General features: G+C 44.0%; 2 protein-coding genes across 3 annotated transcripts; both read right to left on the bottom strand.

Moving 5' to 3' along the window:
- Positions 1–2,264: 2,264 nt before the first annotated feature.
- LOC307199382 (uncharacterized protein) lies at positions 2,265–13,057 on the bottom strand. Of its 2 annotated transcripts, XM_079947127.1 has the most exons (5): positions 12,928–13,057; positions 10,970–11,132; positions 9,817–9,926; positions 8,099–8,149; positions 2,265–3,982 (listed from the first exon to the last, which is right to left on the bottom strand). In XM_079947127.1, exons 2-5 carry the CDS (start codon positions 11,092–11,094, stop codon positions 2,343–2,345), a joined length of 1,926 nt encoding a protein of 641 aa, XP_079803253.1. In that variant the 5' UTR covers positions 11,095–11,132; positions 12,928–13,057; the 3' UTR covers positions 2,265–2,342. The 2 variants fall into 2 exon arrangements, with proteins under 2 accessions (XP_079803253.1, XP_079803254.1); XM_079947128.1 differs by lacking the exon at positions 8,099–8,149.
- Positions 13,058–15,366: 2,309 nt separating this feature from the next.
- LOC307213014 (dnaJ homolog subfamily B member 6-like) lies at positions 15,367–26,137 on the bottom strand. Its single transcript, XM_079970649.1, has 8 exons — positions 25,976–26,137; positions 24,669–24,927; positions 22,626–22,735; positions 20,843–20,896; positions 19,340–19,450; positions 18,654–18,756; positions 16,996–17,066; positions 15,367–16,098 (listed from the first exon to the last, which is right to left on the bottom strand). Exons 2-8 carry the CDS (start codon positions 24,731–24,733, stop codon positions 15,830–15,832), a joined length of 783 nt encoding a protein of 260 aa, XP_079826775.1. The 5' UTR covers positions 24,734–24,927; positions 25,976–26,137; the 3' UTR covers positions 15,367–15,829.
- Positions 26,138–26,815: the final 678 nt, after the last annotated feature.

Here is a 26,815-nt window from a genome sequence, read left to right on the forward strand (position 1 = left end):
ACGGCGGAGGCGGGAGGCCCCATTAGCTAATGTGGTACCTCAGGTTAAGAACGGTTTCAGGTTAAGAACAGACCTCCGGAACAAATTAAGTTCGTAACCAGAGGTACCACTGTACTTGTCTCCTTGGCTCAGGGTCGCATAACTCCACACCCTCCAACATTTTTCCAGTGAAAATAAGGATGTCCTAAGGAAAAGCAGGACATTCCAGAATCAAATCAGAAACCGGGACAGCTTCTGTAAATCCAGGAATGACCCTGGAAAATAGGGACACTTTGAGGGTCTGCAGTAAATGCCTGCTTAGTTAGGTGTATGGGAATCAGAGGTTGGTCCAATTATGATGATCAGTTGGCTGAGGAGTGTTATTTCCCTGATCATGAGAAAGCCCATAATTTTGAGGTGTCTTTGGGCTTCAAAGCTAGGGAAAAGCTGAGGTGGTGCCAGCAACTGATATTACAGAGGTGCCCCCCGCCAATCTGTCACAATCTCAATTTATTTCAATGCCATAGAAAGCTAAATCTGTGAGTGTTGGACAAGTTGCTTTGGATAACAACCTAACCAGTTGTTCCTATTTGTGCTTATAAAAGTTCACACTGCAATGAGTGCCTTGGTACCCTCCTGTTGTGTTTTTCATTCTGGCTCATCCCAGAGGGAGATAATCCATGAATTTTCTCAAGCCAAACTGCCGGCATGGTTGTTAATAAGTGATGCATGTCATGTAATGAATAGGTGCATATAATTAATAGATAGTGCATAGAGTGTCCCAGTGATTCCTGAGGTAGGAAGCTTCAGACAGGCCATAAAACAGTAACAATCGTGATTGACATACATCTCCTAAGGGATTTGTCCTGCTCTGCTCCTGTTTGCAGAGTGATAAATGGGAAAAAAATTATGCAACAACAAAAACAAACCTCTTGAAATATGTCCATGCACTCAGTTACAACTCATGGCAGTCACAATCCATATTAGGGAAAATACCTTTAGCAGGTCAACCAAAATAGGGTACAAGCATTTGACTTCTCCAAAACTACATCAGGCTAGACGGCAGACAGAATACAGAGTAAGGGTAGGAAAAAGCCATGTGACCTGCATCTGATTACAGTCTCAAGATGGAGTGGGGGAGGTGGCAGTAGACATTCAAAACAGGCTAGTAATGTACTAGTCAGGTATCAGGTTACACTACGATCTCCTGGGGAAAAAGAAGCATTCCTAATGGCTGGTCCCCTATCTCTTCAATAATGAAACCTGAATAAAACCTGGATAATAGCCCTAATGTGGTGCCAGAGATAGTGGAATCACCCGCCTGTATACTTTCTAATTAAGTCTTTAATAATGCTTCCCACTAGTTTTCCCAGAATAGATGTTAAGCTAACCATCATATAATTTCCTGGGCCCCCACTGGATCCCTATCTCAAAAATTGGTGTTACATTGTTCACTTCCTGTCATGGACATTTTATTTATATGCAGGGAGGGAACAAAACTTCTGTTGTTCTAAACACTTACTAGGGAAGTAAGTTCTAGTGAACTCACTGTGACAAATTCTGGATAAGCAGAGCTTCCATGTTCAAGAGCAGTATTCAACTGAATACCAGTTGATTGAGGCTGGGAGGTGCATGCCATTAGAGGCCTACTCAGGGCTTTTCCCCCAGCTGGAACTCACCAGAACTCAGTTCTGGCACCATTGCCAATATAAGGTGTTCATGGTGAGTTCCAACATCTCTTTTCCTTGAAAAATAGCACTGGGCCTGTTGCCTTCATACCCTGTTTTTGAACTTACTGAAGACATCTGGTTAGCCACTTTGGAAAGCCAAGTGCTGAACTAGGTTGTCCAGTGGTTTCATCCAGCTGAGGTCTTTGGATGTTCATATGTTGGCATCTTATGTAGGCATGGGCAATCGGGGCAGAAATTATCAGAGTGTCGAGGAGGAAAAGTAAATGCTGTGGGGATAAATTCAGACAAAGCAGCAAGTGGCTTAAGTGTCATGGATATTGGGGACAGACAACTATTTCAGCAAAACGATCCCTGGGCCAAAGCACCGTTGTTCCTCTCCACATCAGCCACTGGATACTCAGTGTTCCCATTGCTGCATCTGTTAGGGTAGTTCAGGGATGGAAAATCTGTGACTCTCTCGATGTTACTGGATTACAATCCCCATCATCCCTTGCTGGCTAGGGCTGAGGGATTCTGGGAGTCCAGCATCTGGGTAGCCTCATAATAATTCCCATGTATCTTGTTGAGTAAAAGCAAGCACCAAGTATGAACAAATAAAATTTGGGTTCCTGACCCTTCCTTTATTGTACTCTCAAACACTCACTCCTGGAGGTGCCCAGCACTCATCCACACTCACAGGTTGTCATGAAAGAGCTTGCACCAGCATTGGGAGCATCGCAGACAGGAAGACGGGGCATTTGGGTCAAACATTTCCCCTTGGCTACTTAAATACGGAGACCAAGTCTTTCCATTATGAGCTGGAGCATCAATATGTGGAAGAAGCATGCTCTTCCTTGGATTTAACTGGTTTATTCTATTCCAGGCTTGGATATTTTCCCACTGGTTTACTTGCATGGCCTGATTCATTCCACGTGGTTTTCTTTTAGCCGGAAGTGGTGCTTGGCCAGCACCAGAGAACTCGGGGCCCCCACCAAAGAGAAACCTTGCTGTATTTTCTGCTGGACCAAGCCAGACGGTAGCTGGCACCTTCCATGTATAAGCAGGCATAGTGCTCTCAGTGTGCTGGGGATCTGCTTTGTTACCTCTCCCATCACTGTTTTGGACCTGCACCTTGCTCTTCCCAGCATTCAGCTGCTTCTTCTGGACTGCCATGTTGTTCTTCACAGCATGCAACTCATTTTTCTGGACTTTCATCCTACTCTTCTCATCATTCAGTGCCCTCTTTTGGACATTTGCCTTGCTCTTCCCGGCGTGCGTCTTGTTTTCCCCAGCCTGCAGCTCACCCTTTTGGGAACATATTGCTTTTCCATCTTTCAACTTTGGCGATATCAACTTAGTCATCCTCCCTGACATCTCCTTACTTTTGATTGGTGAGGTTTTCCTCTTAGTGTACCTCAGGTGTCCAATACGTGGCTCCTGCTTGTCAGATCGTTCCTTCTGCCCAGCACACTGCTCTGTCCCACGATCAGGTTCACGTCCTGGGTGGGATCTACGTTTCTGTGCTGAAAATTTCTCAGTTTGCATCTCATGCTTTCCAGGGGTGGCATCAGCTTCCACATTCCGAAGCTTGTTCTTGGTGCTTGACTCTGACTTCTCATGCCGCTGTTTCATCTTCCCTGTATGAAGCTTATTCTCACCATGCAGCTCAGTTTTTAGCTTGGGAAGCTTAGCCTTCCCCGTATGGGTCTCCCAATCTTCGCTCTGTTGCCTGGCCTTTTCTGCATAGGCCCCATTCTTCTGAGTTCGGGCTTTCCTCTTCCCATTGTTGCTCTCACTATTCTCCACAAGAGGTTCTTTACCAGACTTGCTGCTCCTAGTGTGCAATGCACTGTTCTCAACAGGCAGGTTTTTCTCCCTAGTCTGCAATCTCTTTCTCCCATCCTGGGTCTGCTTACCCTTCCCGAATGGAAAATCCTTTTTCTCAGGAGACAATTGGTTATGCTTTGCCCGGTGTCTTTTGTGAGGCTTTCTATGTGGATGCAAAGGAAGGGGCTTGCTAGACTTCTGACTTGGATCGCTGCACTCGGAATCTGACTCTGAATTTGGTTCACTGGATTTGGAGCTTGACCTGCTACACTCAGAACCAGACTCAGAACTGGATTCATTAGACTCATCAGAGTTCAAGGTGGAATAATGCTCTGAACTCGACGACTCATCATCAGACTCAAATGTTGAGTCATCATACTCAGAGCAAGAGCTCTTGTCATTCTCCACACTCAACTCGTCATCCTGAGAACCTGGTTTGTCTGGCTTGGTGTGGTCTTTCTCGTCTACCGTATTACTCTTGTGTTTCTCATGGGCAGGCATCACACCTGCAATAAACCAAGTTTTTAGTCTTGTGACAATTTTGCTCTGTTCACAGGACAAATCTAAACCTGATTTCTATGCAGTGGAAACAGTTGTTTACAGTCTGTAGTCTACTGTAGTCTGACAGGTTTTTCACCTTGGTTCCCTCTGCAACAACCGCCATGTTAACAGGGGGATAAGTCCCCTTTCTTATAAGCACACAGAAAATTTAATGTTCAAGTATGAATCTTCAGGCGCATAACAAATACATTTCCTTTAGTTAGTCGAACTTAAGCATTTCAGAAAAGAAGATACCGTATTTTTCGCTCTATAACACGCACCTGACCATAACACGCACATCGTTTTTAGAGGAGGAAAACAAGGGAAAAAACATTCTGAATGAAACAGTGGATGTATCATTTTTGTGCTTCATGCTGTGGCCACAGACATGTGATCTGATGGTGAATTTGGGGTGACCCAATGCAAAAATCCTGAGAATCCCTGTGGATCCATGCTTTGTAACCACGTTTTTGCACCATTGCAGCCCCAGGCAACAGTGGGTGCGTGATTTTTTGGGGGCAGGCTGTAGCCATGGACATGCTATGTGATCTGATGGTGAATTTGGGCTGACCCAATGCAAAGATCCTGAGGATTCATGTGGATCCATGCTTTTTAACCACATTTTAAGTGGGGAGGGAAGGAAAAACACAGAAGGGACAAGGAGCACGAGAGGGGTGTGCAGAGAAGCAGCTGGCTAAGAATGCAGGAGAGGGGTATAACGGGAGGGAGGAAAGGAAGGCAAAAGTTTTCCCTCACCTACCCACCCAAGCCAGCCAGCTCTCTCTCTCTCTCTCTCTCTCTCTCTCTCTCTCCCTCCTGCATGTTTTCAGCAGCACGGAGCACAGAGACGACACTCTGCTTTCCCCTCTGCTTGCCTGGAGGGGAGGGGCTTTCCCTGCTCTTTGTTCCGTTTGAGCAAACACAGCAAGGAAACAGAGGAGGGTGGGCAGTAAGACCCTGAGGCAGAATGCAGGAAAGCAGCCGCTTCCTCTTTTCAGGTTTCCCTTCTCCGAGACTCGCGATTTGATTTTTGCCTGATTTTTTTTGCCTCCCCTCACGCCATTTGGCTCCAGGGACCACACATTCGCTCAATAACACGCACAGACATTTCCCCTTCCTTTTTAGGAGAAAAAAATCTGCATGTTATAGAAGGAAAAATACGGTAAGTGAAATTAAAAGCATAAGTCACAATTTAATATATCAGAAAGATACTTATACCCAACTTCCTTTGAAGGAGATGCATTTTTCTAATCTTTCTCGATTATCAAAGAAAAACAAGACTGCATTCCACAAAATATACTTCTTGAAAGGATCTGATAATCATATACCCGAAGTACATACAATGCAACTTCTGCAAAAAATTTGATTAAACATAGCTTACTATCATCAAAGCAAAATAATTTTAGCAACATTTAATAGAACTACATCAAATACAGTTTCTTTCGGATTTTTTAAGTGTATCTGGATGGAAGTTACATAGATATATTGTATTATAAAAACCTAACGTACAAAAATGTGTTTGGCTCACACCTAAGCATAATAAAAGTATAAGTTATAAAAATAGCATTGCTGTGAACACAACTTGTTCAAATAATCTATACAGCTGTTTTGATTAAGTCAGACTAATTCAATATTTTCTCCTAAAAGGAGACAAAAGCATTTCGTTGCAAGATAGGAAATGGGGAATAGTGATGTGCTAGTTTGACACACAGGTCTGGGCTACCTTTGAAGGATGTTACAAAATCAGGAAGATGTCTTTGATTTCCATGTTAACAACTTTAATTGTGATGCTTTGGGGCAAGGTAAATTAGCTTATAGGGCTTATTCTAGTGTTTCCAGAACCAATCAAAATGGATGCAAAAATGAGTTCAGAAGTGGGACTATTTGCCACAGTTTATTTAAAGGATAGTTCAGTTAGTGGCCTGGGATGCTCAGCACTTCCATCTTACTTGAAGGCAAAAGTCAGCAAAGCTCATGTGTGAACCACACCATATTTCCTATAAGACCCCAAGGGTCTTCAGAGCCCCAGGGTGTCTCTTAGAGACCACCTGGTGAGCCCATTATTCTGAAGTGGTCAGGGCTCTTAGCATCATTAGATCCAAGTTGTTCTCTGTTCATTCATAGATAGATGGATCATTGAATTAACATATATGACAATACAAGCAACAGAAGACAAGAAAGATTAAATAGCAATGGATGACTCATCAATTAATATATCATGGTGGTTAAATTTTATTCTAATAGTTAACTTTTCCTACTAATCCCAATGGTATCTGTAGTGGTGGGATCTTATCAACCTCTACACTGCCTTCTCCTGTTTTCTGACTCACTACTGGGGCATTCTGCTCTATAACTCCACCCACTTCTACCCACTTGTATCCTGCTCCTCTAAAGGAGCCCTGTCCCCCTTTGACCCTTTCATTCTCCTCTATTTCTATACTGCCTGTGCTTTCTCCACCTTCTCTGTCTTCCTCATCTTCCTCCTCTCCCTTGCCTCCTACTTTAGCTCCCGAGTTGCCTCCATTATCCTCCTCTGCTAGCTTCCAGTCTCTCCTGCTTTCTCTTTAACCTGCTTCGGATGCACCATCAGTCCTGCCTTTATTCTCTGGCTGTTCAGGCATCCCTACAGCTTTAGTGATGCTACCTTGCTCTGCCTGACTCACCTGCCGGCCAGACTGTCAGGCTGCAGGGCAGGCAGATGAGCTGCAGCAATGCTAGTTCTCAACAGCATGTTATACCCTTAATTGGAAAGCAAGCTTGGGCTCGGCTGGGCAAACACCTACTTAAGCAACCTTCTGGCCAGCTAAGTAATTGGTTCTCCATGAAGGAATTGAAATTTCAAGCATAAGGAGCTGACTGAGAAAGTGTGTCATTAGCCAACGGGTTTTTGCCCCTTTTATTTTAGACTTCAAACATGCTTGGAAACATCCTTTGTACATTTTTTAAAACTAAAACTAAATTCTAACTAATATATGCAGATAAACCTGACACTACTCATTAACATCTCCTAGCTGCTGATGCCTGCTTCACTCAAAATAGCGCTTCCCATCTTTAAATATTCAAATCCCAGAGGGAGAGATTCTGGGGAGCAGCAACCACAAATGGCGCTGTGTGCGTCTGGCCTATTGTTGGATGGAGGACACTGCTGGGAAGACAGCCAACAATAACTATGCAAAGGAAGGGGTGGAAACTGTTTATTAGATATGCCAGATACCAGCTTTTTAGCTCTTCTATAGGTCGAACCAGCACTTGAATCGTGGCTCCAAGGTTATAAAAAATCAGCCAACACATTCTGCACAAGCTACAGCTTTGGAACAGTCATCAAGGGAAGTTCCACTTGGAGTAGCTAAGCGCAAAAGGCTATGCAGTGCAGGTTATTGAGAGCTGAAAAGCTATGAAAATTAAAAAGTACATGACATGCTTTGAAATAGGTCATAAACCTGTAACATAGTGGTGGGCAGGAATAAGGTACCCACAACTGAGCTAGCCGGCTAACACCCAGCATGTCAATACAGCACTTTCTGTCATGCATCAGATAATGATTTTGATTATGCTCGATCTGATCTCTGTCTGCCAGGTCAACCAGAGGCAAACAGCATTCTTATATTAATTGTGTGGCCTCTGGCTGGCTGACCCAGGATTCAGTGCAGGTCAGCTGAGCTGACAACCTCAGTGGGATTAAGTCAAAGCTGGATCCAATTAGAAAGATGTTTCACTCTTTCTCTTCCGCTGCCTTGAGTCCCAAACACATGTTACAAAGAACAAGTGGCTGTTGCTGATCTCGGTCTCCCTGGTAACATGTAATTAAAGAAGAAGTGCCATGTGGCATCATCACACTCTGAATTTCTTCACCCCTGCAAGCAGCACCCAATGACATGGCACTGGAGCTCTACTTTAGCTAAATATATTATCGGGGCAAGATAGGAAAGGCAGGTCACTGGCTGCCACACATTCCTCATCGCATGTTATTTGGCCAATGGTTGCAGCTCTGTGGATCAAGAAGAGCTCCACAAAGACACTCCTAATTGTGGCTTTCTCCATTTCCTCTCAGGAACGTGAGACTGAATTGTGAAATCACTCACCTTTTTCATTCTGTCTGTTCTGGAGGGAGCAATCCAGGTTACGCTTGTTTGCTGAAAGGCAGAAGATATACCTGAAAGTTCTCCAGCCCTGCTGCAGCCAGCTGCAAGCACTTGGCTCAGGATTTGGAAAACTACCACCCCTCTAGGCACAAGGCATCCATAAAACTGAAACTTATTGTATTCCCCCTCCCCCCCAGTGACAAACCAGCTTTTTAAGAAGCTTACAGTTAGGGATAAACAAACCTGCCAGTTTCAGTTTCTCTCCCTTTTTTTAGTTTTTCCATCTTTAAATTCAATTCACCACATTCCTGCACTAGTTTGCATTTTTTTTTAAGTCCATGTGAAAATTCATCAACATTTCTTCTAATATCTGTTTGCAATTTTGCCTAGTTTTTGCAAGCTATTTTCTCCTAACATGAATCAAGCATGGCTCAGTTGGTTGGAGCGCGTTGCATGGCTCAGTTGGTTGGAGCATGTTGCTGATAATACCAAGGTTGCAGGTTCGATCCCCACATGGGACAGCCTGCATATTCCTGCATTGCAGGGGGCTGGACTAGATGATCCTCAGGGTCCCTTCCAACCCTAGAATTCTATGATTCTATGAATCATTTTTGTGTGTCGTTTTTGCTATATGCATTTTTACTTTCCTCTAATGTATACACAGGTGTTTGGGGGTTGTTGTTTTTTATTAAGAACTGCTTTGCAAAATTAAGGTAAGTGTGAATTTCGAAGGATAGCTGCATTTTGGCTTGTGTTTTGGTTTGGGAAGCGCGAATAAGGTAGAGTAGCATTAAAATGCAAGCTGAAGCAAATTTATGTCCCTGTCCCTAGTTATAGTCAATTGCAGCAGCATAGGGAGCCATGAAAAGGTGCAGAGATGCTGGCAGCCATCTAAAGAAGGTGGCATTTTGCAGGAGAGAAGCTCTAGGCACCTACTAATAGGAAGTGGACTGATGGCGAAACTGCATGTTTCCCCGCAGCTCTACTACTTCAGATGAGCACCCCAAAGCAATTCCCCAAAAGGAAGATGGAAACATTGAGGCACGAAGGGGACATCAGCCTCCTGTGCATATAAACAAAGTGGGTGATGCCTCCAGGCAGTCAGGAGCTCTTTATCTATTGGGTTTGGACCAGTCTGACATAAGGTGGGTCGTAGCAATGGCATCACAACATTTACTTTAAAAGAAAAAGAAAAGTAGAAAGATAGGGGCCTGAGAGAAAAAAGTGTGGGTATATATCCACTCTAAATATTGGTGCCATTTCTGTACTAGTTATAACTTGTTAGCCTCTCCCCCTGCAAGCCTGGGAATTGCAGTTTGGCACAGGTGCTAAGAGAGATCTACCACTGGCTGGTTCCCACCCCAAACTGCATTTCCCAGCGTTCCATAGGGAGAAGACGGTTAAGCCCGTAGACTCCTAAAGCAGTGTCAATAGATCTGGAGAGAGAAGGAGAAGGGGAATATGTATGTTAGAAAATAAAATAAATGTGGGTCCCATGCTGCAGGTTGGGGTTAAGGATGCTTCTCAGGTGGGAAAAGATTGGAGATTACTGGTGTGGATTTCTAACCAGGATTGCTTCAGTGCATAGCACTGGTTGAAAAGACACTCTCCCTCACTCTCTTGCTGATCAGCAACCAGGGTCAACTTGTGTCTCATTGGGAAACCAAGGCCCCAGTGAAGTGAGAACAGCAGAAGGGTCTAGGAGTCTGAGCCCTTACAGTTTGACAGCACTTTGTATGCTTCCATTATCTCCTTGGACTTCTCTTCAGCTTCCTTTTTGTTATCTGGGTTTTTGTCAGGATGCCACTTCTTCAGTTTCTCTCTGTAGCTGTTCAGTTAAAGGAAAGGATGTAAAGAATTAGGTTCCAGGTGGCCTGTTTATTTTTTGAGCAATTCATCCTGATTTGTTTGCACAAAATTTGTGCAGAGGTTATACCACTCTGCCAACTGGTAATTATCTCCCACTTTCCAGTGCTTTCCCCATCACTTTTTTTTAACCGCAAAATTCTACAAATAGAACCAGGTTTGTTGTACAAGAGTACTGTAGTGCTCCTTGCTACTTATCACCCTGTACCCCTTCCTCACAGGTGGGTTATGTAGGTGCTATTTATTGCACAAAGGACATAAGATGGCATCTACCTGAATGGGTGAGAGATCTGTGCAAACCTCCTGACCCTCTGGAAACAACTTAGTCTGTTTGGGACCACCCGTTAACCACCTGGGCAAATATATATATTTTTGAATCTATTTCTGCAACTCAAAATCAAACACTTTGCCAACCCTAAAGAAGGAAAATGCTTACTTCATTGACTTCTGAAGGTATTAGAATTCAGTGCTTCCTCATTGCCCCAACATAACAAATCCCCATTCCTAGCCATTAAAAGTATATATAAGTATACTTGTGCATTTCATAATAGGTGACTCAGGATTCAATGCTGTCTTCTCTTTTGAAAACAGCACATACTCTCTTGTTATCTTATCCACACCACCCATTTATTCATTCAATCATTCTCCCCTCCTCTCTGTCCTATACACACAATGTAGCCTCCCCCTTCCCTAGCTGCATTTAGGCCTCACAAAACCTTCCTACTGAAGCCAACAGAAGAGTTTCTCCAGCCTAAATAAGTAATGGCGCAAAGGCATTTTTGGCAAGGGGGAAGGTTAACTTTTCCCTCCCTAGCTGTGACTCTGGCTTGAAAAGAAATCAATTAGGCTTGGAAACAAATCCTATTGGCTTCAGTAGGAAAGTCTTTTGAAGCTTAAATGTGATGCTGGGGATGAGGAGGGAAGAATGGAGGCTGTGAGCCAGACAGAGCTGCCTCAAGGCTGGCGGTTCCTCAGGTGAACTGAATGCTCTGAAGGCTGACTTACGCCGTTTTAATGTCGTGATGCGTTGCCCCCTGGGGAATGCCCAGGACTTCATAATAGTCCTTCTCATCTTTTGTCTGTCCTGTTGAGAGACATGGAGGGACACTGGGGTGTCTTGGCTGACCCATGCAGGGCAGAGACAAGGAGATGCCGTAAGTACCTGGCCCTGCAGAATAGAAAGCAGAAGGAGAACTAAGCAGAAAGAGCGGGCTCACTGTCTTGACATTAGTCTATAAATTATAAAAACTAGCTTGGATCTTGGATCAATGCCAGTTATTTTAATTGGTTTAAGTTTGTTTTTATACTTGTGTTTTTAATTAAGAATTATTTGCATTAGATCGGACTGTTATAGAATGTGTGATCTTTGCTGTGTATACTCTCATATCTATGGTTTTAAACTGCTTTGTGTATAGCAAAGTAGAAAAGTGGTATACAAATGAAAAATTAAAAAGCCATTGGTTTAAACCTCAACTGGGTGCATCTGAGAATTAGTCTTTGCCTTTCAGGGCCACATGCATCACTACAGGAAACAGAGTATAAACAGAGTATACATTTCAAGCAGTATCATACCACTTCATAGCTACAATTCATAGAGTTCCCGGGGAAGAAGAATTGGTTGTAAAACCACTCTAGTAATTGAAGCTCTGTGAAGGGAATAGAAGTCTCCTAATTACTCTCAGCACCCTTAACAAACTACAATTCCCAGGATTCTTTGGGGGAAGTCATAACTTAAAGTTGGGTCATAGTGCCTTAAAACTATAGTGCAGATGTGACCAAACTCAGATACAGGAGATATGGGGCCAAAGGGAAGGGAATAGAGGTCTCCTAATTACTCTCAGCACCCTTAACAAACTACAGTTCCCAGGATTCTTTGGGGGAAGCCATAATGTTAAAGTGGTATATTAGTTCTGTAAATGTATGGTATGCCCTAAGAAATGACATAGTCCCTCAGAGGGTAAGTGCTGTGCTATAGTTTTCTTCACTGTCAAAGTAGCCGCACGTTTATATGCAGTGAATATTTCTTTTATGCCAGCAGAGTAAGCAACAAGATGCTTACACTTCACTGAACTGAAATGTTGCTTTAAAACAGAGTTCTCTAGCTGATGCCCTCCAAATGCTGATGAGTTCCAACTGAGTGGTCAGGGATGGGAAATACTAGAGTCCAGCAACATCTGGAGAGCACTAGCTGGTGGAAGGCTGCCTTAAATCGACCCTTTGACATGATTAGAGCCCAAGTCTATGATCTACTTGTGGGATAACCAGCCTATTATAACCAACATACATAAGTCTAATTAATGCATGAAGGAGTTAAGACCATAGAGTAAGCTGTCCTGCCAAGTTTAGTTCATTGTGGGAGGGACTAGGTAATCAATCCTTTGTTCCCCTTTAGTGTTTCTGAGAAGCTCAGTGAGTGAAAAGGCTAACCTGGTTGCTACAGCTTAGCTGCATAGCTCTCACAAGCCACTCTTTGAGTTCCTATACCAATTATTTAGGAACTTTCACCTCTGTAACTGACAAGTTTTACTGCCAGTGCAACTTTTTTCTGAATGCTGGATGGAAAAAAGTACATGAACCAGACCTTTGAAGAATTTGTAAGTAAACCAATCTTAACTTACCAAACGTGGTTTTTGGAAGTTTTGGAACTCACAAGGGCATATTTTAAAGGTCTGACAGGCTATACATCCACATTTCACTTTGCTGCATATTTTGTGATTTTAAATCTCTGCTGTGGTTCTATCACCAAAGAGTATTTGCCCCAAATGTAGAGCTTGGCATCCAGAAATTATCCTTTTATACCTATTTTTCCTCTTGAACCAACAATACTTAGCATAGCAGTGACCCTGGCCTTGTGTATCAAAGGCAATTGTTTTCAGGTGGCATAAAATGAGCTAGTCAACCCAGGATGAAGGCTTGGTGGGCAGTTCCACTAAGTATCTGAATAGCTGAAACCCAAGCCCTACCTCACAGTCTCAATGGATTTTTCCTGATGATTGACACATCCTTTGGTATATTCATTTTCCATGTAGGCAGAGCCCTAGTTACTCAAAGCTGCTGCCCGGGGTAAGAAAAGAGGAGCTTGATTGTGATGTCAGGGGCTCTGCAACTTGCACTCATGATTTGCGGTTGGCTGGCAACAGGCAGTAGGAAGTATGGTGTAAGCTCCAGGGCATCCTGGCTCTTAGGCAGAACCTCAGAAATACGCACCAGCTGTAGCAACCCAAATAGACATGCCACAGCCCATAAATGAAATGGTGTAGTCTCCACATTTAAGCCTGTAATTAATTTGTCAATAACTCTGTTTGCTGTCTATCCATGGACCAGTCCCAAGTAGCAAGATGCCATGGCAAAGATGGCGAGAAGCTGCATTCATTGGTTGATTCATTTGGTTGATTCACCAAAATAGTGATTCAGAAATGTGATGGGGCTTAACTTCAAGCATTTTCAAACATAAACTTCATTAAATTCCAAAACTCAAAGCAACTTGGCAGACAATTCACTTGAGAGGTGCCTGCAGATGTCAAAAACCAACCACAGCAGACATCAATCAATTTGCGAAGAATTCTCTAGCTCAGATGTCTGCGTTGTTAGTGAAAGTGCATACATGTGTTTGTGTATTAAATCTGTTTAATAAATTCATGTTGTGAATAATATTGTGTATTTAATTAAATATATTAAGTTTATATTTAAATAGATATATTTAATTAAATTCATTAATAGTGCATATTAAGATAATATTAACTATATTGTGGCCACTTTATGATATGGAATTTTAATTCACTGTTTGGCCCCCAGGTTGTGTGTCACTCTTGCAGCCCATTTAGTCTGAGAGGTTAAGACCACCCTGATCTAGCCTAAAATAGTCTTAAAAAAAAAAAACAAGCCCCACTAAAAATGCCTCAAACTACCTGGACACAGAGGTGGGAAGTGTGTCCCTTGTAATCCATGATGTCACTGGTGCTGATAGGTACCTATGACAGTTGCACAACGACCTTAAAACACAGTAACTCTGCTGATTGTAATGGAGTTGCTAGCTAGGAGGTGACTCATATTTCACCGTAACCTCCAACAGTGGTTTGAGAGAGCTTCATTAACATGTGACCCCAAAATTCCAGATGCCCTCAAACTGATGCCAAAGTTTTGTGCTGTTTTGTTCTGCAAACCCCACATTTTGTGCTGCCACCCCCAAACAAGTACCGTAACTGACAAAGCAAATTGGGGTCACAAGTGGATGCCAAAAAATCCAACCTTGTCCAATCAACTCCAAACCAGTAAAAAAATCCGGGGGCCACAAGGACACCCCAAAACCCAACCACGTCCTATAGACTCTACGCTGGTATCAAAGTGGTGTGTCACAAACCCCGCTTTCTGCGCAGCCCCCCAAACTGAACAACTGACACTCAAGACAGGAGTGTTCCTAACAAACAAGCTATTTCTGCTCTGATACTAATCCATTTCTTTAAGATACAGGTGATCCTGCTAAACCAGGAATTCCAGAAGGGAGCCACAAGGACCAAACTCAGCCCCTCCAAACATTCTTGAACTCCAACCTCAATCATCCTTGATTATGGATGGATGGATCTGTCATTTTTTTTTCAGTTTCTCCTTTTTTCCAATCTTAAATTTGGTTTTGCACATTTCTGTAGCAATCTTCAATTTTAACTTTTGAAAATCCTCATAAAAATTCAGGATTTTTAAATTTCAATGAACACGTTTTTGTATGCAGTTTCTCCCAGTACAATGCATTTCTGCATGTTATTTTCCCTAATATATTCTTTTTCATGCACACTTTTTATCTAATATATGCATTTTTGTAAACAATGTTTGGTGGGAGAAGTGAATCACTCAATTTTGATATGAGCAAATTTTGAAGGGTGGTTGTGTTTTGTTTCTGATATTGTTTCAGAAAGTGTAAAATTGATAAATTTGGCTTTAAATGAGAACTAAATCCAATTTCTTCCCATTCCTATCCTTGACCCATGGGCCATGCTGGCTGGGGCTGTTGGAGTCCAATATCATATAGAAGCCCACAGGTTAGCCACTCTTTCTCTACACATTTTTGTGGACCATAGTAAACACCCTCTACAGAGACCAGTGTCTCTTTGTGTCCTAAATTATTGTTCTCTTTATTGCCACGGATAATGACTCTGGATGCATGCTGCAATTGCCCAGACATCGTCAAAGCTGAAGGAAGTTGGACAGCTAAAAACTTGAATGTCTTCAGCTTTGCCATTTAAAGAACTACATCTGTGAATGAAGATGCATCACATCTCTGAGGCAACCCCCACCACAAGGCTGTAGGCCCCAGAGCCAGAGAAATCTTGACCATACTGCATTCTTTCATCTTGAGGAACACAAGTATCTCCTCCATGGCTGATCAGAAAAGAAAATGGAAACAAACATCACTGTTCCCAACCTTTATTAAACAGCCCATTGCCCTTTGCTAACCTCCGTCCTAATGGATCCCATAATTTTCAGTTCTCACTATACTGGTAAGCAAGTAGACTTAGAGGACATGTTTCTGCCTGAGTCTTCTTCAACCATAGTGGAGTCGATTGGTGACTTGTGAGAGTGAAGCTATTCCCTTCGGCATAGGACTGTTTTTTTCTCTGCCTGAGGGGTTGCATTCACTACTGCATTGCCCCCCTCTTCCTTCTGCCCATCCCTCCTTGTTGTCCCCCTCCTTGTTGTTTCTTGGCAGCCAGCCTCTCCCCACTCAGCAGCTGCCTAGCTCCACCCAGGGTCCATTTTGCACCTACTTCTTCTTATCAGTGGCTTCAGTGTGTTTGTATCAGGCACACGTGGCAACAAGTTCCTCCCGACTTGCCACCAATATATGGGATTTAATTCATGTGCATCATGCTGCTAGAACTCAGGGATATGGGATTCATCGTCATCCTCAGTCTGGAACTCATCATGAGACTCGCTATCTGTGTCTTCTGCAGGGGACATATTTCCTGCTCTGTAGCCTTTATTCCTTTGGTTGGGGAACGCATGCCTGATGGTGCGCACCTCATAGATGGGTTCAGAATCGGAGTCATCATGGTAGCCGAACTGAGGTGCGGACCTGTATCTGTTGGGCTCACCATGATGCCCCCCAGCTTCTCTAATGGATGCTCTCTCAGTGGGCACACCTGCAAGAAAGGGCGAGACAGGTTAGACCAGAGGTTTTCAACCTTTTTGAGTCCACGGCTCTCTTAACCAGCTACACTGAGTGTTCCCCAGTCTCCTCTCCTCTCCTGTCCTCTGGGCAGCTGCTGCTGCTGCTGTCCCTGGTCTCTGAGTTGCACCCCACCCCAAAGGGAGGTGCCTCCCAGAGGCACCATTTGCCTGCGGAGCCAATACCCAGGGCCACTGGCAGACGAAGGCGAGCGGGGGGGCGGTCCGCCCTGGGTGCCATCCGGGGGGTGACATCACAGCCGGTGCCCCCCCCCCAGGGCGCTCGCCACTCACCGCACACCCCTGGGACGCGCAACATTCACCGTGCACACCCCAGGAGGCGCACCCCATGCCATGCACCCCCCCGACGAGTGCCATGCCCCCCACGGGCGGCACGCCACACCCCCTGGGACACGCGTCACACCCCCTGGGATGCATGCCAGCCACACCCCCGGATGTACTCCGCTCCCGGTAGTAGCTTCGCCACTGCCCAGGGCTGCTGCAATAAACAGCTGTGGAAGCCTTTGGCAGGCAGAGATGCGAGAGAGCATCAGAGGAAGAAGGGAAGGAAAGAGGGACAGAGGGCAGTGTTGCCTGTGGCACCCCTGACCATCATCCAAGGCACCCCAGAGTGCCACAGCACACTGGTTGAAAAGCACTGGGTTAGATATATCAGTGCCAAACAAGGTCAGTAGGATCGGACATCACATCCATGAAACTGCAAGACTATCTTGTCTGTGTCTCTCTGCATAGCTTAAATCTGCTTTCCATAACATGGTGGCTGTGAGCACTGGGGCACCCACAGATACATCTGCCCCACACGGGACCCGAGGCTTTCTTAAAAAGTCCCATTCCCTACTTCTGAACCTTACCATTAACAAGAACAGATTTAAGCTCTCCATCTTCTTCAACTTCTACTCGTTCCTGTCCATCCTCAACAATCCTGGGAAGGAGAGAAATGCTGAATAAGTTACTCTGCCAGCAGAGGAGAAAGCCAAACTCCTTCTGGGTTAATCAAATCCAACTGGCCTCACAAACCAGGGATGAGAAATGGTACCCTCCAGATGATGCTGAACTGCAACCACCAGCAATAACCATTGGCCATGTTGGCTGGGGCTGATGAGGATGGAGTCTAACAACATCTGGCGGGCCACTGATTCTCCATCCCTGCCCTATAAGCTGACAACTGGTTGTAGGAAGAAGTGAACCTTGGTGGGAGAGTCAACTCCTTTCACATCTAAGAAAGTTTTGTGTGACTAAAAACCTGGCTACATATGTGATGTTACTTTTCCCAGATGCGGCCTAGAAGTAAAATGCCAATAAATGCTGTTATCTTTTATAAGTGTAATTTATAAGTTTATACTATATTTTATGTACCTTTTTAATTATTATTCTTTTATATTAAAATCAATTTCAATGTATGTAACACAGCTCTAAAATAAAAAGATCTGAATGTATGGCTAAATGGGTTGTACAAGAATTATGTATTAAAATGAAACAGGTACATTTTTTGTGTGTTTGTATGTCAAACACCCACCCACACCCACCCACACTATAAACATCCTGTCTTCAAGAACAGAAATCAAATCTGAACCTGGGTAGTTAATTAATATTCATATCATTACCTCTCTGAAGTTGTTAAATATATCTCTCACTCTAAAAACAAGCAGTTGCATAGTATTTTTTTTTAAAAAAAGAAACAATGCACATAATTAATATGGTAATGATGGTCAAAAGGAAGAATTACAACAATGAAAAGTCAGATTTGAATTCTGCACTCTCCTAATTCACAGGCTGGGTTTATACAGCCCATAAGTCTGTAATGAGTGCTGGCTCCAGGTTCTGGTGACCCCTTGGGCAAGGGGCCCTCAGTGAGCCCCTCTCCTCACCAAGGCACTGTTGCCCACTTACTTCTCCTCTCTGGGCCCACCCTGATCATTTGTCCACAGCAGAGTTTCCGAAACTTGGCTCTCCAGTTGTTTTTTAACTATAACTCCCATCATCTCTAGCTAGCAGGAACAGTGGTGGGAATTGTAGTCTAAAAACAGCTGGAGACCCAGGTATGGGAAACCATGGTCAAGAGGAAGCTGCTGTTCCATCTCCTTGCTCCTGTCACAGCATACTTGTAGAGGGGCTAGTGAACAGGCCGCAATAGCAAGGAAGACGAGCATGCCTCAGTGGCTCCAGAGACTGGGCAAAGGGCCAACAGAAGGGATGTGGGCCTTGGCGGTAGCCCAATGATATCTGCCCTGACACCTGCCCTTGCTATGGCTTGCCCCTTCTCCTCCTCCTGCCACCACCCACAATAGATCTTCTTGTTCTCTTCCCTGAGTGCCAATGCTTGCCAGCGTTTTATTTGTCCTATTCAAGAACCTTCAAGAACAGACTGACACATGGATACCTGTCAAGTTGCTGTTCTAGGCACAGGAACAGTTCTAGTGAGGAAACTGGTCACCCTAAGAAAACCATGTGACTTAGTGAGTGAAAGCTGCAATGGTTCAGTCATGGCTGTCCACTGGCCCACCCTCACCTTTTGGTTGTGATCTGTTTGCCGTTGACGAAATTTGTTGATGAAGAGAAGAAGCAGAACCCATTTCCTCCACCAGCACATGCACCAAATGGCATTGCATCTCCTGAAAATCAAGATGGCAACATCAGGCCTCAAGTACTTGAGATGAGAGCCAAGAGATACACAGGTAGGAACACAGTAGATACTTCAGTGGACCTTCAGCTCTCCTGGGCCTGGCTTTTGGAGTAGTTTTCCCATCAGGCAGTTTGAGATGGCTTGGGAAACATCCAGGAGAGGAAGAGCCATAGAAAGGGTGAACCTTCCATCCTGGTAACTGCTGCATAGGGACAAGACCCACTGGTGTTGCTGAGGCCACTAGGCCAAGTGTATGTTCATTTCCTTGAATAAAGAGTCAACTTCACTGAAAACAGACATCTGATTATTTTAGTATGACCTGCCTCTGTCTCCAGCCTTGACAGCTGGTTACTTGGAGTGAGATTTTTATTTTGCCTGGTTCTACCATGTGTGTCTTGGCTCTCTCTCTTGAGTCACCTGAAACTATTTCTCCAGAAACACTTCTTATATAACACTGCTTCTTTCCTTGTGGCAGGTTGTAGGCCAGAGAGATTATGTGAGTTGACAGGCAGGGAGTTAGACCAACTGACTTTTAGGTACCTTCCAGGCCTCTGAGAGGAATCAGCACTTACCAAAGAAAGGGTCCCGTCCTCCAAAGAAGTCCCTGAAGACATCATGGGCACTGCGGAAGTGGAACATATAATCAGGGCTCATGTTGGTCCTAGATGATGCCCCAGGTCTACCTGAAAAAGTTAAAAGGAAAGATATGTCAAAGCCAGGTATTCTGGATATTTGATGAGGTGATGGGATGTGGGACACAGGACCTGGAAGTTGTCAAAATAGAAATTCCTTTCCCCATAGCTAGGTGTCCTGGAACCAGATTGCAAAAGCCCAGAAGGATGAAGATTGTTATAGGGCATTGCTGTATACAGCCCCCTTTGAACCTCAGCAGATGAGCTCACCATGAGCAAGTACAGTCAGGACAGTATAATTGAATGTTGGGGTGGCGAACTTGTGTCCCTTCGGATGTTGCTGAACTACAACTCCCATAATCCCAGACCATATTTGCTAGGGGCAATGGTAACTGGAGTCTAACCAAGGGCTACAGGTTACCCACCCCTGATTTATAGAAACACAAAGTAAGAGTGCAATCCAGCCAATGGTAATTTCAATGGGAGAGAATGAATCACATGCTTTGTTCTCCTACTGAAACCAATAGGATTCCAAAATTGTGCCCCAGGTATGTAAGCACTGGGCTTCTGAATAGACCCAATGTTCTGGGTGGAACCAGAGACAAACATATTCAAAGCCGAATCTAGTACTACTCTGTAAAGATTTGCTCATGGTCATCTAAATTCCAATTCAAAAACTAAAGGAACAGAACTTCCACTGACATTATTTGACATTTGTCCCCGATACTAAAACGGCAAATGTTTGGGTAAAAATGCCTTATCTATTCTTTACACATTGCACATTCTAGATATCACTCTGTTAATGCTGGGGCCAAATATAAGTGGTAGCTTTTAATTGCCCTGTGACTGACCAATGTCCACCCCAAATGAGACTGTGTAGAGATCTTTCACCCTCACCCTGCAGCAAGTTCTTACCACACTGATAGTTTAATTTTCTCTTTACAAGAATACCAGGTGTAATCTACATGTTGAGTGGAGTTGTGTGACCATTTCCTCCATTTTTTTCTTCCTTAACCCAAAGCAATCTGGGACGAACAGCACTTGGGAATGAGAGAGGCTACTTTGCCCTTTCCTCTTCTGTTATTTACCAGCTCAAAATCCCACACACACATAATACAGACTTCTTTTTGCCATGAGGAGAAAGGCACAAGAACCTTACAGTAATCTCTCCTCAGACGCAATCTATCCCAGGTTGCTTTAAAGTGAGTAAATAAGTTTATACCATTTTTATCCCACTCTTCTTCCCAAAGGTGCCCAGGGCAGCAAACAACATTAAAAACAATAGTGCTTTTTAAAAAATATAAAACCAAAACATTCTCACAGCTTTCACAGTTACCAACACACAATATCTTTTACAAAGGAAAGAACCATGGAACTAGGTTAAATATGTTGCTTGAGTCTTCTGTGATGGAGAAGATTTTTCCTGGACTGTCTCTCACTTACCTCTTCCCAGTAGCCCATCCTTACCCCAACGGTCATAGATGTCACGTTTGTTCTCTGAAAGGGAGAAAGAATAAGAAGTCAACCAACCCGCCATCCGATCTCAGAGACAGTGGTTTCTAACAGCAGTCTGGCATGCCATGCTGGATCTTGAATAACAGGTGCATCACCTGGAAGCGGAAACCACTGTAGGCGCATCTAGGCTGTCAGCATTTCACAGGAGGTATTCAAGCACATATGAGAACTTTAGCTTTGTGTGATTAAAAAAGATGAAAGGGCTCTATCGCTCTACCAGTACAACAAATCCACTTGAGAAAAACCAGGACTTTTTGCAGTTAGGAAAGTGATGGGGAATTGCATTGAAAAGCATGAGATGAACAAAGGATGAATGGACAGGTGATGAATGGGCAGAATTGTCATATAACTGTCCCATAAACAAATTGGAACAAATGCTCAATAAAGACCAGACACTGTTTTTAGTCTAGCAACTGTGTAAGCTTTGTGCAAGCAAATCTGGATGGATGCTCAATAAATAGTCCACTTGGAGGAGCCCTGCTTCTGCCAGGGTTCTTCCCACGATAGCATATAGTTTGAAACTTGAAAATGCATCTTTGCCACAAAATAGCCAGGACAGATTAAGCATGGCAAAATAGATTATGCCACTAGGTAATGGTGTATTGAACAGGGTCGCCAGGCTATAGAGCGTGTGATAACCAACCACCACCTGAGCCCAGAGGATTTTAGCCTCAACTGAGGATATTCAATGCAGCAATCAGGTCCTTGGTGAATTATTGACACTTTAAGGTACAGGTGGAAAATACCAGCTTCCTTGAAATGAACAAGACATACTATCAGAGTCAGATTAAATGGTGGAATTAGTTACAATCAACCTTTTACTGCAGAGAAGACATTTTCAACCAGCAGTGTGTTCAGTCTCTAAGAGAGACCAATAAAGAAGGGGGGGCACACTGCTCACATACAATTTCTGAAAGCTCTGAAGGCCACTTCACGCACACACCCTTCACAGGTAAGGGGGAAACAACGGCCACCACAGCATGGGGGCAGCCCAATGCATGAAATCACACTAAGTCCTTGGGGGGGTGTCTGTACTTTGTATAAGGTAGCATTGAGGGCCTATATGAATGTGCCAAGGATAATGAGTGAGGAAAGGGCTGTAGTATTCGGGTCTGCCTGTCTATGTTAGCATTTTGCATGTAACGGGTGCCAGAATACGCTGCAAAACTTTGGTACAGTTTGCACATCTTTTGAGCCTTTTTGTGTCCTTTTCTTCCAGGTCTCTCTTTTAAATGATGCACTGAGGGCTTATCTACACTTATCTTTCCTCCACTCTTTCCAGGCACGGTCCATGCTTTAAAGCTCCGTGTCTGAGCACCCTCCTTCTTCTTTTTTTTTGCTCTGAATCCACTCTTTAAAGCTCAATTGGAGCAAACAGCAATCTGCTTAAAACCCGAATTGACGTTTGCTCCAACTGAGTGCTAAAGAGCAGGTATTTGTGAGGAAAGCTTGGGGAGGGAGCCCCCACAAATTGCTACACTTAGTCCCCAGTAGGTGCAGCAGTGTGCCAAGTGGTTTTGCTTTCCCGTTTTGGCATCCAAGTCATCAAATGAATTTGCTTGGATTTCTTGTTTTAAGCAAAATCCCACTCTTTGCTCTACCACATACTTGCATAGGAAACATGCGACTGGTAAAGCTCTGATCAGGAGGAGGAGAAGTGCTGCACAAGAGGTAGTGATGAGAGAGGGTTGGTGAGAGGTTGAATACTTACTGTCTGAAAGTACTTGATAGGCTTCTGAAATCTCCTTGAATCTCTGTTCTGCAAATTGCTTGTTTTCTGTGTTTTTATCTGGGTGCCACTTTAGAGCTTTCTTCCTGTATCTTTATGGTCCCCCAGAAAACACAATGGATGATAAAAGTCAGTATCCCTGTGACCATTTCTACAACTACAGATTTGTGTATGGTTAGCCATATTTTTCATGACACCTGGGCGAGGAAGGGAGCAGACTCCTATCCCTAGTCTCCATTTCTTCCAGATGCAAAAAAGATTAATCTTTCCCTCAGCAAGCTTCTCATTACTTCATGGCATGCACTATGGCCATCCAAACCATACCGGTCTGTCTCAGCTTATGTGAGGGAATATTCTATGAAACTCCTGTATAGATGGCACCACACACCAGGGCGAATTGCCCACATGACATCACAATCTTCTCAGAATTGTTGTGGGGAAAGAGACACCTTTTCACACCTACAGGGATTCAAATTCTGATGTGTCAAGAAATGACCAAAAAAGTCAGCTATCCCATTCCAACATGACCACAGATTCTGTGGGACGATCAGCTGAAAGAGTTCAACTCTCAGGAACTCTTGACACGGATCTTGGTGGCTGCCAGAACTTAATTGCCCCCCAAATGGAAAACCTTAAGGGTCTTGCGTTAGCTAGGGTGGGAAACCCTCATAAATTATATGTTGGCAAATGCTTGGAGGATCCTGAAAAAATTATGTGCTGTTTGACGGAATTTTATTATATATACAGTGGTACCTCGGGTTACATACGCTTCAGGTTACATACGCTTCAGGTTACAGACTCCGCTAACCCAGAAATATTACCTCAGGTTAAGAACTTTGCTTCAGGATGAGAACAGAAATCGTGGTGTGGCGGCAGCGGGAGGCCCCATTAGCTAAAGTGGTGCTTCAGGTTAAGAACAGTTTCAGGTTAAGAACGGACCTCTGGAACGAATTAAGTACTTAACCTGAGGTACCATTGTACAACAAATACAGACACACTAAAAAACCCCAAAAACCTGCCCTCAGCAAGCCTCTCATACAAGAGGAGTCAGTGAACCAGCCCGATTATCAGACAGTGAGGCAACCTACAAATATAACGGTCCAGCAGTAGATTCTGTAGTACAAGGGTAGCAAAATATGAATATTCAGAGGTATTATTCTTTCTTGTGGTAATTTATTAAGAAGGCTGGTTTCCAAATGCATGTTTGGGCTAAAGAATTCAGCAGAGTGAAGCAGCTGCTTCATGTAGAAAATTCTGGCTGGGATGGGATGAAGAGTGGTGGCAAGGTTTTGGAGGACTGAGGTGTGCCAGGAACTGAACCCTGGCATAAGGTTTGAGCCCTGACATTGGAATAGGTTCTGAGTCTAAACCCTAGTGAGCCTTGTATCAAAGTTTCATGGTGAGAGATAGAACCAGGGTACTAGTGCTATTGCCTAATTAAAGGAACCCTCATCCTATTCAGGTGAGGTACGTGAACATTGCAGTAGGCATCCTTTTAGAAAAGGGCCATTATCCTTTGTGTAAGAGAATCCCAGAAAAAAATGGAATCTGGTCATCCAGTCCAACGTCCTGCTCAGTAAAGAATTTACAATGCAGGAAGGAGAATCTTTCTTTCATGGAGGTTGAAATTTACAGCTTGTTTTTTTAAGCTGTGTGTTTTTTTTAAATCTATTTTTTTGGGGGTGGGGACTGCTGCTTGATTTAGCAGGGCATCCTTTTCATCGATCATTTTTGTTGCTGCTGCTGTTGATTTGATCTAGCTGATTAATCAGTTAAATGTTGCAACCTCCCCTAGGCTATGCCTAAACAGATGCCTGATCTCTAGAATAAAAAAAATAACCGGCTCCTATTGTGCTAGAGCCCAACCATCTCTTCCTTCCTTGACACCAAAAGTATAGCAAGAGATGAATGGTAATTTAATAACTACCCTCCAGACCCCATATTGGCTGAATGCCTGAGAGGGCAACATCTCTCTTAAGAACATGGAAGATGGTAATGGGGTGGACATGGGGAAGAGGCACTTACGCTTTTTTAATGTCATCCAAGGAAGCATTCTGGGGGAGACCCAGAGCTTCATAGTACTCGACCATGGTGGATTGATGTTTCCAGCAGAACCAGTGAGCAGGATGTAAACACAGAAAAAGCAGCCAGGTGTTGATTATTGTCTCTGGGTGTCAACCAATGTCTTTGGGTTCTCAACTGAGGTTAGAGGTGGTCATGGCCATCCACCCGGCTGGGTAACCCCATGCGGAGTAGCAAAAGGCAGTGGTGTGGACAGTTGACCCTACGGCACATGGAAGAGAACTTATACCAGCGGGATGTACATTAGCATCTCCCAAATCACAAAGAAAAGGCAGTTGTGGAGGAAGGAGAGCTACGTACTTTTATACATTTTTGTCATTTTCCTTGACTCATATAAAGCCATACTGCCTTTATATAAGCTGAAGATAGTAGCAAAACTACAAGCTTTAGAGTTTTTAGCTATTCAACTCTAGTTTGTCTCTCCTTCCCCCCCTTAGTTTGTGTTATCTTGGTAGCCTTACCTCCATAGACTTAAATGTGTAGTAAAATGCCAGTAGCTATGTAGGGAAGGGCCACAGCTCAGTGGTACAGCCTGTGCTTTTCACGTGGAAAGTTCAATCCCAGGCATCTTCAGGTAGGCCTGAGAATGTCCGCTTTCTGAAACCCTGCTGTGTTGCTGCCAGTCAGAGTACACAACAGGGAGCTAGATGGACTATTGGTCTGACTCAGTAAAAGGCGATTTCCTATGTTCCCAGAGGTTTTGCTCCTGTGTGAAAGCTGGTTGATCTATTCCCGTCAGTGTAATTATCACCCGTTTCAGAAAATGCCATTGCCATGAACTATAAGTGGCTGACACTGTGAAAAGTTTAACCTGGAGCAGGGAAGGGGGAACCTGGAGCCCTTTAGATGCTGGACTCCAGGGCTATCAGCTGTCATCAGCATGGTCAAACAGTTAGGGATGATGGGAGTTGAAGGCATACAATATCTGAAGTGCCACACAGGTTCTCCACCCCAGTTCTAGAATTTAGAGATGTATGTGTGGTTCTAACTGGTACAACTCACTATGTAAGCTGAAACAGGAAAAAAAAACTGCCAGGCTGCATGAGAACCTCATAGCCCCATGTGAGTTGCCTTTGCAAAGGAACAGTATCAAGGGCCCCAGAAGAATGGAAAGACCTCCGCTCTTGGCAAGTGTAAAAGAACATTCTTTGTTTAAGGACAGCGTCACCGCTCCACTACCAGTTTCCTTCTTCTCACAGTGACCTACCCGCTGTAAATCACCACCCCATTCGCAACATGACCAGGCCTACCTTATTGTGAAAGGATGAACTGTCCTGGCTGCATGGTGGGCACAGTTCTAAGGTCTTGCAGGTGTCCGTTCACACCTGCACAGGCCCAGTTGCTGCCAGATAGGCAGGGACAGGGAAAGGAACTCTGCAGCAACCTAGCATCCAATTCCGTTGCTGATTAACAGCAGCAGCCAATGGGATACTCCAGCCAATTATGATGTCATCTCTTTGTATTTTTCACTTGGGAGATTATAAAATTAACCACACATGGGACGGAGGAGGAAGAAAGAGAAGGATGCCCTTGGCCCCTGTTGCTGATCTTGCATAATTATGATATCCATAATTATGAACTATTATATCCATAATTCTTATTTCCCCCACTCATGCCTGAAAGGCACTGGCAGGCAACAGAAGTACTTCCAAGATGATGCTAGCAATGAGGACCGAAGCAAAGCTTCCTAGAGTGGGTGCTTCTGTATAACAGCCGGAGAAGATGGTGCTACTCCCTTGCCAATTTCTCTAGGAAACATCTGCACAATCCACCTGCTACGTGTCATCATGAATTTCAACACTGCCGCCCCATTGTCACCCTCCATTAGGGTTGCTGGGTTCCAATTTCAAGTTTCAGAACATTAGATGTCTTCTGGGGCATCCAGAAACAGAACCTTCCCTTTAATAAAAGCTGCAGGAGAGATGGTGGTTCAAATCAGAGTGATGACTATGATGGGAGAGTGGAGCGTAATCTTCCCTGCCTGCAATCTTTTTCAATGAAAGTAGTGACACAGGCAGCTGCACACCCAGCTGCTATTTGCTCCAGTCAGGGAAAGATACAGGTGCTATACCAGGTGGCAGGGGTGCAGT

Source organism: Podarcis cretensis, assembly GCF_951804945.1.
Source record: "Podarcis cretensis genome assembly, chromosome: 1".
Lineage (NCBI taxonomy): Eukaryota > Metazoa > Chordata > Lepidosauria > Squamata > Lacertidae > Podarcis > Podarcis cretensis.